This window comes from Nerophis ophidion, linkage group LG03, assembly GCF_033978795.1.
Source record: "Nerophis ophidion isolate RoL-2023_Sa linkage group LG03, RoL_Noph_v1.0, whole genome shotgun sequence".
Taxonomy (NCBI): domain Eukaryota; kingdom Metazoa; phylum Chordata; class Actinopteri; order Syngnathiformes; family Syngnathidae; genus Nerophis; species Nerophis ophidion.
The window spans coordinates 86,206,414-86,220,189 of record NC_084613.1 but is presented as its reverse complement, the minus strand read 5'-3'; the positions used below and the strand labels follow the sequence as shown (position 1 = coordinate 86,220,189).

General features: G+C 36.5%; 2 protein-coding genes across 2 annotated transcripts in view; both read right to left on the bottom strand.

Moving 5' to 3' along the window:
- The window catches only part of stard9 (StAR-related lipid transfer (START) domain containing 9), a 131,481-nt gene extending 129,888 nt beyond the window's left edge, over window positions 1–1,593 (bottom strand). Inside the window, exon 1 of the mRNA XM_061896276.1 lies at window positions 772–1,593. Coding sequence (XP_061752260.1) covers window positions 772–818 — 47 coding nt within the window. The 5' untranslated portion in view covers window positions 819–1,593. The remainder of the gene's footprint in view (window positions 1–771) is intronic.
- A 6,272-nt stretch (window positions 1,594–7,865) lies between these two features.
- Window positions 7,866–13,776, bottom strand: part of cdan1 (codanin 1) — a 49,070-nt gene continuing 43,159 nt past the window's right edge. The window contains exons 25-27 of the mRNA XM_061896273.1: window positions 11,228–11,448; window positions 8,277–8,372; window positions 7,866–8,208 (exon numbers count right to left, since the gene is read on the bottom strand). Coding sequence (XP_061752257.1) covers window positions 8,101–8,208; window positions 8,277–8,372; window positions 11,228–11,448 — 425 coding nt within the window. The 3' untranslated portion in view covers window positions 7,866–8,100. The remainder of the gene's footprint in view (window positions 8,209–8,276; window positions 8,373–11,227; window positions 11,449–13,776) is intronic.

Sequence of the window (13,776 nt, the reverse complement as noted above, 5' to 3'; positions counted from 1 at the left end):
ACAGTCGCGAGAGTCCAGTCTAAAGCGGATCCAACACAGCAGCGAGAGTCCCGTTCACAGCGGAGCCAGCCGGAAACCATCCCAAGCGGAGGCGGATCAGCAGCGCAGAGATGTCCCCAGTCGATACACAGGCGAGCAGTACATGGCCACCGGATCGGACCGGACCATATGTGTTTAAAAATCCTAAAATCATTTTTAAGGTTGTATTTTTTCTCTAAATTTGTCTTTCTGAAAGTTATAAGAAGTAAAAAAAATAAATGAATTTATTTAAACAAGTGAAGACCAAGTCTTTAAAATATTTTCTTGGATTTTCAACTTCTATTTGAGTTTTTTGTCTCTTAGAATCAAAAATATCGAGCAAAGCGAGACCAGCTTGCTAGTAAATAAATACAATTTAAAAAATAGAGGCAGCTCACTGGTAAGTGCTGCTATTTGAGCTATTTTTAGAACAGGCCAGCGGGCGACTCATCTGGTCCTTACGGGCGACCTGGTGCCCGCGGGCCCCGTGTTGGTGACCCCTGATATAGAATGTGAGGACAATGCATACATTTAGCATTTGTTTTAAAAACTCTTACAAAAAAAAAAGTGGGACCCCAAAAAATTAATTTCTTTATGACTTGATGGGGTCCCTGGGACCCCATTTTGAACATTCCTAGCAACAACACAGCTTCGAGGGCAAAAGTGTTTGCAATGAAGTAATGAAATAAAAGTTGGAGTACATTTTAAAGAATTAAAGAGTGCTAGTTAGTTAGCATGATGCTAACGTCTTACCTCGCGCTCAGTGGACGCACTCGAACCGCGACTTTGATGTTTGCCATGCCGCCCTCCCGCGCCTCTTCTCGGGGCAGAAGTTGTCACGAAAGACGCCGGGAAAGTAGTCCAAACAAAGCGGCCTGACCGCGACCTTCCACCATGGCTGTTCACCACAAGCGAAAAAAGGGACGCGCGCTCAAGCCATGTCTCGGAGGTGAGAGCGGCTCCACACAAAAGTCAGAGCCGAGAAGTGAAGCTTCCTGCTGGGCTGCCAGAGCACAGAAGGGCGGGGATGATGCTGGATCAAGACTCCGCCCACAAAGGGGGGGACTCCGCCCATTATTGATATTTTCATTTGTAGTCATTTGAGTTTATGTATAACATTGCTGCTAATTGATAAGTTTTTATTCATAATGTATAGCTTGCTTTTATTTAAAAAAATATATGCCTATTTTTTTTGACGATTAGTTATGTGCATTATTTTATTTACAAACCCCGTTTCCATATGAGTTGGGAAATTGTGTTAGATGTAAATATAAACAGAATACAATGATTTGCAAATCCTTTTCAACCCATATTCAATTAAATATGCAACAAAAACTATATATTTGATGTTCAAACTCATAAACTTTTTTTTTTAAATAATTATTATTAACTTAGAATTTCATGGCTGCAACACGTGCCAAAGTAGTTGGGAAAGGGCATGTTCACCACTGTGTTACATCACCTTTTCTTTTAACAGTGGATGAATGTCGGCCTGTGAATGACAGGATTGCTAGACACTGGGCTTTGGTTGTCTTTTGAGGAGGAAATATTGTTGCATTTTAATTTTCCTGAGGGAACTCTCCTGAAGGAATCAATAAAGATCGATCTATCTATCTACCTACCTACAAACCCCGTTTCTATATGAGTTGGGAAATTGTGTTAGATGTAAATATAAACAGAATACAATGATTTGCAAATCCTTTTCAACCCATATTCAAATGAATGCACTAAAAAAACAAGATATTTGATATTCAAACTCATAAATTATATATATATTTTTTGCAAATAATTAACTTAGAATTTCTTGGCTGCAACACGTGCCAAAGTAGTTGGGAAAAGGCATGTTCACCACTGTGTTACATCACCTTTTCTTTTAACAACACTCAATAAACGTTTGGGAATTGAGGAAACTAATTGTTGAAGCTTTGAAAGTGGAATTCTTTACCATTCTTGTTTTATGTAGAGCTTCAGTTGTTCAACAGTCCGGGGTCGCCGCTGTCGTATTTTACGCTTCATAATGCACCACACATTTTCCATGGGAGACAGGTCTGGACTGCAGGCGGGCCAGGAAAGTACCCGCACTCTTTTTTTTACGAAGCCACGCTGTTTTGACACATGCTGAATGTGACTTGGCATTGTCTTGCTGTAAAAAGCAGGGGCGTCCATGAAAGAGACGGCGCTTAGATGGCAGCATATGTTGTTCCAAAACCTGTATGTACCTTTCAGCATTAATGGTGCCTTCACAGATGTGTAAGTTACCCATGCCTTGGGCACTAATGCACCCCCATACCATCACACATGCTGGCTTTTACACTTTGCATCAATAACAGTCTAGATGGTTCGCTTACTCTTTGGTCCAGATGACACAATGTTGAATATTTCCAAAAACAATTTGAAATGTGGACTCGTCAGACCACAGAACACTTTTCCACATAGCATCAGTCCATCTTAGATGATTTCGGGCCCGGAGAAGCCGGCGGCGTTTCTGGATGTTGTTGATAAATGGCTTTCACTTTGCCTAGTAGAGCTTTAACTTGCACTTACAGATGTAGCAACATACTGTATTTAGTGAAAGTGGTTTTCTGAAGTGTTCCTGAGCCCATGTGGTGATATCCTTTAGAGATAAATGTCGGTTTTTGATACAATGCTGTCTGAGGGATCGAAGGTCACGGTCATTCAATGTTGGTTTCCGGCCATGCCGCTTACGTGGAGTGATTTCTCCAGATTCTCTGAACCTTTTGATGATATTATGGAGCGTAGATGTTGAAATCCCTACATTTCTTGCAATTGCACTTTGAGAAAGGTTGTTCTTAAACTGTTTGACTATTTGCTCACGCAGTTGTGGACAAAGGGGTGTACCTCGCCCCATCCTTTCTTGTGAAAGACTGAGCATTTTTTGGGAAGCTGTTTTTATAGCCAATCATGGCACCCACCTGTTCCCAATTAGCCTGCACACCTGTGGGATGTTCCAAATAAGTGCTTGATGAGCATTCCTCAACTTTATCAGTATTTATTGCCACCTTTCCCAACTTCTTTGTCACGTGTTGCTGGCATCAAATTCTAAAGTTAATGATTATTTGCAAAAAAGTAAATAAAGTTTATGAGTTTGAACATGAAATATGTTGTCTTTGTAGCATATTCAACTGAATATGGCTTGAAAAGGATTTGCAAATCATTGCATTCCGTTTATATTTACATCTAACACAATTTCCCATGGAAACGGGGTTTGTATTTTAATAAAAGTGAACTACACTCCAAGGTACTTGAACTCCTCCACTTTTTAAATCCATCCATTTTCTACCGCGTATTCCCTTTAGGGGCGCTGGTGCCTATCTCAGCTACAATCGGGCGGAAGGCGGTGTACACCCTGGACAAGTCGCCACCTCCTCACAGGGCCAACACAAATAGACAACATTCACACTCTGGAGGACATTTAGTGTTGCCAATCAACCTACTTTTTAAATCCATTTTATTTATTGTATAATTTTATTATTGTCACATTTTAATGTTTATTTTTACTTCGCTGAATTTATATTTTCTACTTATTTTTATTCAGCATTTCTTTTATTTTATTTGTAAGAATGCTGCTAATTAATGCTTGCTTTTATCGGAAAAATATCTGCACGTATTAATATTATTGTTGCCAGTTAGTAATGCTCATAATTATTTTATTTTAAGTATTATTTTATATTTTTGTTGCAGGTTATTGCTCATTTTTATCTGACTGAAATAATAGTTTCTAAATATATTTCATTTTTATGTCCATCTTTGCTTCTAGAATTTGCTTTTAGAATTGTATTGCATAATTTTATCAGAATTTATATTATTTTTGTCAATTAGTATTGGGCATAATTAGTTTTTATTTTCAATATATTATATTTATTAGTATACTTTTATATTGTTACATTTCAATGCTACATTTTATCAAGCGGAATCTATACTTTTTCCTATTATTTTTAATTTAGTATTTTTTTTTGTAGGATTGCTGCTAGTTAATGCTTTTTTCATCCAGAATGTATTGCGTGCTTTTATCGGAAAAATATCTGCACATATTAATATTATTGTTGCCAGTTAGTAATGCTCATAATTATTTTATTTTAAGGATTATTTTATATTATTGTTGCAGGTTATTGCTCATTTTTATCCGACTGAATTAATAATTGTTTCTAAATATATTTTATTTTATGTCCAATTTTGCTTCTAGAATTGTATTGCATACTTTTATCAGAATTTATATTATTCTTGTCAATTAGTATTGGGCATAATTTGTTTTTATTTTCAATATATTATATTTATTAGTATACTTTTATATTGTTACATTTCAATGCTACATTTTATCAAGCGGAATTTATACTTTTTCCTATTATTTTTAATTTGGTAATTTTTTTTGTAAGATTGCTGCTAGTTAATGCTTTTTTCATCCAGAATGTATTGCTTGCTTTTATCTAAAAAGAAATATATGCATTTATCAATATTATTGTTTCTACTTAGTAATGTTCATAATTATTTTTGTTTAAATGTATTTTTAGTTTGTGTGTGTAGGATTGCTGCTAGATAATGTTCCTTTGTATTTATCATTTATTGTATTGCATGCATGTTTTTATCTAAAAACAAAATATATGTTTTATATTATTGTTGCCAATTGGTAATGTGCATAATTCTTTCTTTTTTTTAAAAAAATCTCGATGCATCCATTATCATCGGCTTATCTGAGGTCGGGTCGCGGGGGCAGCAGCCTAAGCAGAAAATCCCAGCCTTCCCTCTCCCCAACCACTTTGTCCAACTTCTTCCGGGGGATCCAGAGACGTTCCCAGGCCAGGTGAGATACAAAGTCTTCTTAACGTGTCCTCGGTCTTGCCCGTGGCCTCCTACCCGTCAGACGTGCCCTAAACACCTCCCATTCTTGTCTTGCTGGATTATTACCCCCCAAAAATGCATGCATGTACAATTATTATTGTTGCTGGCGAGCAAAGCTCAATTTTTTCTTTAAATTTATTTTTGTTATTTTAAATGTGTACTATTTTATATTATTGTTGCAAGTTAGAACTAATTTTTATCGAAATAAAGTAATATTTTTCGTAATTATTTTTGAGTTGTATTCACAAAATTGCTGCTAGATAATGTTTGTATTTACAATGTTTTTTATGGATTGAAAAAAACATCTGTCTCATATTATTGTTGCCAATTAGTAATATGTACAATTATTTGTATATTTTAATGTACTTTAAATTTGCATATTATATATATATATATATATATATATATATATGTTATATATTATTTATTATCATTATTGTCTATTGAGAGCGAACTGTGGTGCTGAATTTCCCCCAGGGATCAATAAAGTACTTTCTATTCTAAATATTTAATATTATTGTTCCAAGTTTATGCTCATTTTTATCTAATAGCAAAAATATTTTTTTCTAATTATTTTTCATTTGTAGAGTATGTGCAAGATTGCTGCAAGATGTTCGTTTTTATAATGTATTGTATTGCATACTTTTATCTAAAAAAGATCTGTATTTTTTTTTTTGCTAATTAGTAATTTACATAATTCTTTATTAAATATATTGCTTATATTCATATAATTTTATATTGTTGCATTTCAATGCTCATTTTTATCTATGCAATTTTTTATTTGCATTTATTGATTACTATATTTAGATTAGTCTGCACTCCTAAACTATTTCATTCAATACACTAAACTTAAAAGCCAGATCATTAGTATTTTTATTTATTTATATTGTTTTGTTTGAATTAATTTGTATTCGTTGTAATTTTTAATTCATTTTCATTTATAACGTTGTTGCAAGAAGACTCCGCCCACAATGGTGAAGACTCCACCCACTAGTTTTTTGTCCATTTTTGGGCCAAAAGAATCCACATCTCACAAATAAGTATTTTATTTAGATTATAGTCAAGCTCCTAACATATTTCATCCGATACACTAAACTTAAAAGTAAGCTCATTATTTTTAAATCATTTTTTAAATCAATTTTATATTAATTGTTTCAAAAAAGATCTGTATTTTATTGTTGCCAATTAGTAATTTGCATAATTCTTTATTAAATCTATTGCTTATATTCATATAATTTTATATTGTTGCATTTCAATGCTCATTTTTATCCATGCAATTTTTTTATTTGCATTTATTGATTACTATATTTAGATAAGTCTGCACTCCTAAACTATTTCATTCAATACACTAAACTTAAAAGCCAAAAGCCAGCTCATTATTATTTTTCTTTATTTATATTGTTTTGTTTAAATTAATTTGTATTCGTTGTAATTTTTAATTCATTTTCATTTATAACGTTGCTGCAAGAAGACTCCGCCCACAATGGTGGAGACTCCACCCACTAGTTTTTTGTCCATTTTTGGGCCAAAAGAATCCACATCACACAAATAAGTATTTTATTTAGATTATAGTCAAGCTCCTAACATATTTCATCCAATACACTAAACTTAAATGTAAGCTCATTATTTTTAAATAATTTTTAAATCAATTTTATATTGTTTCAAAAAAGATTTGTATTTTAATGTTGCCAATTAGTTATTTGCATAATTCTTTATTAAATCTATGACTTATATTTGTAAAATTTTATATTGTTGCATTTTATTGCTAATTTTTATCCATGCAATTTTTTTATTTGCATTTATTGATTACTATATTTAAATTAGTCTGCAGTCCTAAACTATTTCATTCAATAAACTAAACTTAAAAGCCAAAAGCCAGCTCATTATTACTTTTATTTATTTATATATATTTTTTTTATTAATTTGTATTCGTTTTAATCCTTTTTTGCATTTCTAACGTTGCTGCAAGAAGACTCCGCCCACAATAGTGGAGACTCCACCCACTAGTTTTTTGTCCATTTTTGGGCCAAAAGAATCCACATCTCGCAAATAAGTATTTTATTTAGATTATAGTCAGGTTCCTATCATATTTCATCCAATACACTAAACTTAAAAGTCATTATTTTTTTTAAACAATTTTGTATTAATTGTTTAAAAAAAGATCTGTATTTTATTGTTGCCAATTAGTAATTTGCATAATTCTTTATTAAATCTATGACTTATATTTGTATAATTTTATATTGTTGCATTTTAGTGCTTATTTTTATCTATGCAATTTTTTTATTTGCATTTATTGATTACGATATTTAAATTAGTCTGCACTCCTTAACTAATTCATCGAATACACTAAACTTAAAAGCCAAAAGCCAGTTAATTATTATTTTTATTTGACAGTATGTGTAAGATTGCTGCATGTTAGTTTTTATAATGTATTGTATTGCATACTTTTACCTAAAAAAGATCTGTATTTTATTGTTGCCAATTAATAATTTCCATAAATCTTTATTAAAAATATTACTTATATTTGTATAATTTTATGTTGCATTTCAATGCTCTTTTTTTATCCGTGCATTTTTTTGATTTGCATTTATTGATTGTATTTATAAGATTGCTGCTGGTTAATATAGCTTGACTTTTATTGAAAAAATGTATTAATGGTTAGTAATGGTCATTATTAAAACTATACTGATTTAAATGTGTTTTATTATTTCGTATTATTATTGGCAATATTCATATTCGCAATTTGACAGAGGGCAGCTGTAAAATAAAACGTTACAAAAAAAGTTTAAGAAGATGAAACTGATTGACCAAACTTTTACCCGACCGGTAGCGTAACTGCACTCAAGCTTCATTTAACACATGTGATGTCTGATGGGATACATTGTGGTTATCTACAGCCTTATATTTGCTATCATCTTATAAAAGTCATATAGGAAAACGTTATTTCACGGTTATGGTGATGATAAATAAAATAAAATAAAAGTCAATGATTTAATATGACGTAGTTTCTCTTTATTTTTATCACATAAATGTGTGACAAAATTAAAACATTATTTTTTGGGGGAGGGGGAAGCAAAATGAGCACAACGCTTGTTCAACGTGAACAAAGACAATCACAAATGCATTGTTGCATTCATGCAGAACTGACGTAGACTAAATAGCTTAAAAGGCAGCGAGTGAAAGTGCTCCGACGTGATCGAGTCTCTAAGCTTCAATACGTGCTTGTCATGTGGCGCCCTCTACTGTCAGCTTGGACAGCTGCAGCACGTCCATCTGACTCGGCAGCAGAGGCTTGTCCATCTGAGACTGGAGATGGAACTTCTGCATCAGCTCCTGGGAAAAAGTGGGCGGGGTCAATGATGGAGACACCTGTGCTGCTGATGAAGGTGAGCGACTCTCACCTGCTTGGTGAGTTTGGCCCAGTGAGAGAGGACGTCCTCCTCGGATAAGAGTCCGCCAGCAACAAGCCTCCGCACCAAAAACAGGAAGTTGTTCCACTAAAGAGACATGTTGATGGAAGTTAGTAGTTCTCAATTATTTGTTGTCACGCCCCCCCTTGAAGGTTTGTGTTTCAATTTTTCATCTGCATGTGTCAAGACAGTTCTAGAAATACTATTACGCCATTTCTACTGACGCCCCCCCCACAAATTTTGCATATTTACATTTTTTTAGGGAACATCATTTTTCACACCCCTCCTCCCCGAAGTGAATGTTTATTAATGTATCTGTAAGTGTTAAGATACACACTATTGCCTCTCACGCCCCCCGAAGTAAATGTTTATTTATCTATCTGTACGTGTCAAGATATATGCTATTGCCTCTCACGCCCCCCCCTTTGAAAATGAATGTTTATTCATCCGTCTATACATGTCAAGATATATGCTATTGCCTCTCCCACACACACAAAAATGAATCTTTATTTATCAATCTGTACGTGTCAAGATACACACTATTGCCTCTCACGCCCCCCCCAAAGTAAATGTTAATTAATTTATCTGTACATGTCAAAATATATGCTGTTGCCTCTCAAGCCCCCCCTTGAAAGTAAATGTTTATTCTTCTGTCTGTACGTGTCGAAATACACACTATTGCCTCTCACCCCCCCCCAAAGTAAATGTTTATTAATCTATCTGTACGTGTCAAGATATATGCTGTTGCCTCTCACGCCCCCCCTTGAAAGTAAATGTTTATTCATCTGTCTGTGCGTGTCAAGATACACACTATTGCCTCTCACACCCCCCAAAGTAAATGTTTATTAATCTATCTGTACGTGTCAAGATATACGCTACTGCCTCTCACGCCCCCCCAAAGTAAATGTTTATTAATCTATCTGTACGTGTCAAGATATATGCTGTTGCCTCTCACGCCCCCCCTTGAAAGTAAATGTTTATTCATCTGTCTGTGCGTGTCAAGATACACACTATTGCCTCTCACACCCCCCAAAGTAAATGTTTATTAATCTATCTGTACGTGTCAAGATATACGCTACTGCCTCTCACGCCCCCCCAAAGTAAATGTTTATTAATCTATCTGTACGTGTCAAGATACACACTATAGCCTCTCACGCCCCCCCAATGTAAAAGTTTATTAATCTATCTGTACGTGTCAAGATATATGCTATTGCCTCTCACGCCCCCCCCCCTTGAAAGTCAATGTTTATTCATCCATCTGTACGTGTCAAGATACAAACTATTGCCTCTCACACTCCCCCAAAGTAAATGTTTATTCATCTATCCGTACGTGTCAAGATACACGCTATTGCCTCTCACACCCCCCTTGAAAGTGAATGTTTATTTATCAATCCGCAATTGTCAAGATATACACTAATGTCGCTCATGCCCCCATGAAGTGAATGTTTATCTATCTGTACGTGTCAAGATACACACTATTGCCTCTCAGGCCTCCCCCAAGTAAATGTTTATTTATCCATCTGTACATGTCAAGATATATGCTATTGTCTCTCACGCCCCACCTGAACTGAATGCTTATTTATCTATCTGCTATTTAGCTATTGCCTCTCATACCCCCGTGAAGTGAATTTTTATTTATCAATCTGTACGTGCAAAGACATACGCTATTGTCTCTCACTCCCCCCGAGGTAAATGTATATTATCTATCTGTAAGTGTCAAGATATATGCTATTGCCTCTCACGCCCCCCCCCCCCCTGAAAGTGAATGTTTATTCATCTATCTGTAAGTGTCAACATATACACTATTCCCTCTCACGTCCCCCGAATTAAATGTTTATCTATCTATCTGTAAGGGTCAAGATATAAGCTATTGCCTCTCACGCCCCCTGAAGTGAATGTTTATTTATCAATCTGTACGTGCAAAGACATACACTATTGCCTCTCACGCCCCCTGAAGTAAATGTTTATTTATCTATCTGTACGTGTCGAGATCTATGCTATTGCCTCTCACGCCCCCCCAGAAAGTGAATGTTTATTCATCTATCCGTACGTGTCAAGATATACGCTATTGTCTCTCACGCCCACCCAGAAAGTGAATGTTTATTCATCTATCTGTACGTGTCAAGATATATGCTATTGCCTCTCACGCCCCCCCCCCTTGAAAGTGAATGTTTATTCATCTATCTGTAAGTGTCAACATATACACTATTGCCTCTCACGCCCCCCGAATTAAATGTTTATCTATCTATCTATCTGTAAGGGTCAAGATATAAGCTATTGCCTCTCACGCCCCCTGAAGTGAATGTTTATTTATCAATCTGTACGTGTCAAGATCTATGCTATTGCCTCTCTCGCCGCCTGAAGTGAATGTTTATTTATCTATCAGTACGTGTCGAGATCTATGCTATTGCCTCTCACGCCCCCCCAGAAAGTGAATGTTTATTTATCTATCTGTACGTGTCGCGATCTATGCTATTGCCTCTCACCCCCCCCCAGAAAGTGAATGTTTATTCATCTATCTGTACGTGTCAAATATACGCTATTGCCTCCCACGGCCCCCTGAAGGGAATGTTTACTTCTCAATCTGTACATGTAAAGACATACGCTATTGCCTCTCACGGCCCACCCTGCAGTGAATGTTAATTAATCTACAATAACAAAGTCGCTAGTTATTATACAGGTTACGGAAAATAAATGAAGTATTGTTGACGTTTTTTGAATGCATTTTTAAAAGTGATTTAGAGGTCAACACTGATTGATAGCATTAGCTGCACTGCTAGCCAGCTTGAACGATCCGATTTTTACATGTTGGAATACAAACTTAGAACAACGTTTTGCCTTCTTGTCTCTTATAATGATTAGGAAACATCTCCAAAAAAAGTGCTGTTCCTTTTTAACATTTTCAATATGAATGTTAATTAACATTCCACTTATAATTGTACCTGGGTGTCACCGGCCGTCAGCACAGCGGTGACGACGAGTGGGGAGAACAGCAGGTGGACGGGCGCGCGGTCACAGCAGTTTTCCTCCCACAGTTGGCTGAGCTGCTCCAGCAGGGCTCTGACGGAAGGCTCGGACCCGGAACCAGGACGGCCGCTCAAATCCCTCTGGTCCACCTCGCTGTGACTGGATGGAGGCGCCCGCAGGGGCAGCTCGGCAGACACTGAGCACACATGGGGTCAACATATGACTGAGGGCTGGCCGATAAAACCATAGACATCTTATAAGTAGATGCAGCATTAACTGCTGTGACGCGAGAAATTGGGCCGCCATCTTGAAGTGGTGATGAGGGGTCTGCACAGATGCTAAACTGACAGTTGCCAGGTAGAAAACAAAGATGCTCAACTGACAGTTGACAGGTAGAAAACAAAGATCCTAAAGTGACAGTTGACAGGTAGAAAACAAAGATGCTAAAGTGACAGTTGACAGGTAGAAAACAAAGATGCTCAACTGACAGTTGACAGGTAGAAAACAAAGATGCTAAAGTGACAGTTGACAGGTAGAAAACAAAGATGCTAAAGTGACAGTTGACAGGTAGAAAACAAAGATGCTAAAGTGACAGTTGACAGGTAGAAAATAAAGATGCTAAACTGACAGTTGCCAGGTAGAAAACAAAGATGCTAAACTGACAGTTGACAGGTAGAAAATAAAGATGCTAAACTGACAGTTGCCAGGTAGAAAACAAAGATGCTAAACTGACAGTTGCCAGGTAGAAAACAAAGATGCTAAACTGACAGTTGACAGGTAGAAAACAAAGATCCTAAAGTGACAGTTGACAGGTAGAAAACAAAGATGCTCAACTGACAGTTGACAGGTAGAAAACAAAGATGCTAAAGTGACAGTTGACAGGTAGAAAACAAAGATGCTAAAGTGACAGTTGACAGGTAGAAAACAAAGATGCTAAAGTGACAGTTGACAGGTAGAAAACAAAGATGCTAAAGTGACAGTTGACAGGTAGAAAACAAAGATGCTAAAGTGACAGTTGACAGGTAGAAAACAAAGATGCTAAAGTGACAGTTGACAGGTAGAAAACAAAGATGCTAAAGTGACAGTTGACAGGTAGAAAACAAAGATGCTAAAGTGACAGTTGACAGGTAGAAAACAAAGATGCTAAAGTGACAGTTGACAGGTAGAAAACAAAGATGCTAAACTGACAGTTGACAGGTAGAAAACAAAGATGCTAAACTGACAGTTGACAGGTAGAAAACAAAGATGCTAAACTGACAGTTGACAGGTAGACAACAAAATCTTATAGTCTTTGGTATGACTCGGCCAGGGTTGGAACTCACAACCTTATAGTCTTTGGGATGACTCGGCCAGGGTTGGAACTCACAACCTTATAGTCTTTGGTATGACTCGGCCAGGGTTGGAACTCACAACCTTATAGTCTTTGGGATGACTCGGCCTGGGTTGGAACTCACAACCTTATAGTCTTTGGGATGACTCGGCCAGGGTTGGAACTCACAACCTTATAGTCTTTGGGATGACTCGGCCGGGGTTGGAACTCACAACCTTATAGTCTTTGGTATGACTCGGCCGGGGTTGGAACTCACAACCTTATAGTCTTTGGTATGACTCGGCCGGGGTTGGAACTCACAACCTACCGATCTCAGGGCGGACACTCTAACCACTTTTGTTACACTTGATAAAGCATTTCTTAAATATTCCTTATTTTTAAACCTTCATTTTATGAGGTTATTGTTAAGAGTTCAATGTGATTTTACAATTTTGTTTACATTGATGAGTGTTTTCCATGCGCGTGTTGACATTTCCTTTAAAATTCTACTGAGGGGATCAGTTCAATTTAGATGAGCTCGGACCCAGCAAAGCCGGCGGCATTTCTGGGTGTTGTTGATAAATGGCTTTCAGTTTGCATAGTAGAGTTTTAACTTGCACTTACAGATGTAGCGACCAACTGTAGTTACTGACAATGGTTTTCTGAAGTGTTCCTGAGCCCTTTTGGTGATATCCTTTACACTGATGTCGCTTTTTGATGCCGTACCGCCAGTGACATTGCAGGTCACGGGCATTCAATGTTACGTGCAGTGATTTCTCCAGATTCTCTGAACCTTTTGATTATATTATGGACTGGAAATGGGGAAATCCCTAAATTCCTTGCAATAGCTGGTTGAGAAATGTTGTTCTTAAACTGTTTGACAATTTGCTCAGGCATTTGTTGACAAAGTAGTGACCCTCGCCCCATCCTTGTTTGTGAATGACTGAGCATTTCATGGAAGCTCCTGTTATACCCAATCATGGCACCCACCTGTTCCCAATTAGCCTGTTCACCTGGGGGACGTTCCAAAAAAGTGTTTGATGAGCATTCCTCAACTTTCTCAAGTCTTTTTTGCCACACGTGCCAGCTTTTTTTAAATATGTTGCGGGCATCAAATTCCAAATGAGTTAATATTTGCAAAAAATATCAAAAGTTTACCAGTTCGAACGTTAAATATATTTTCTTTGCAGTCTATTCAATTGAATATAAGTAGAA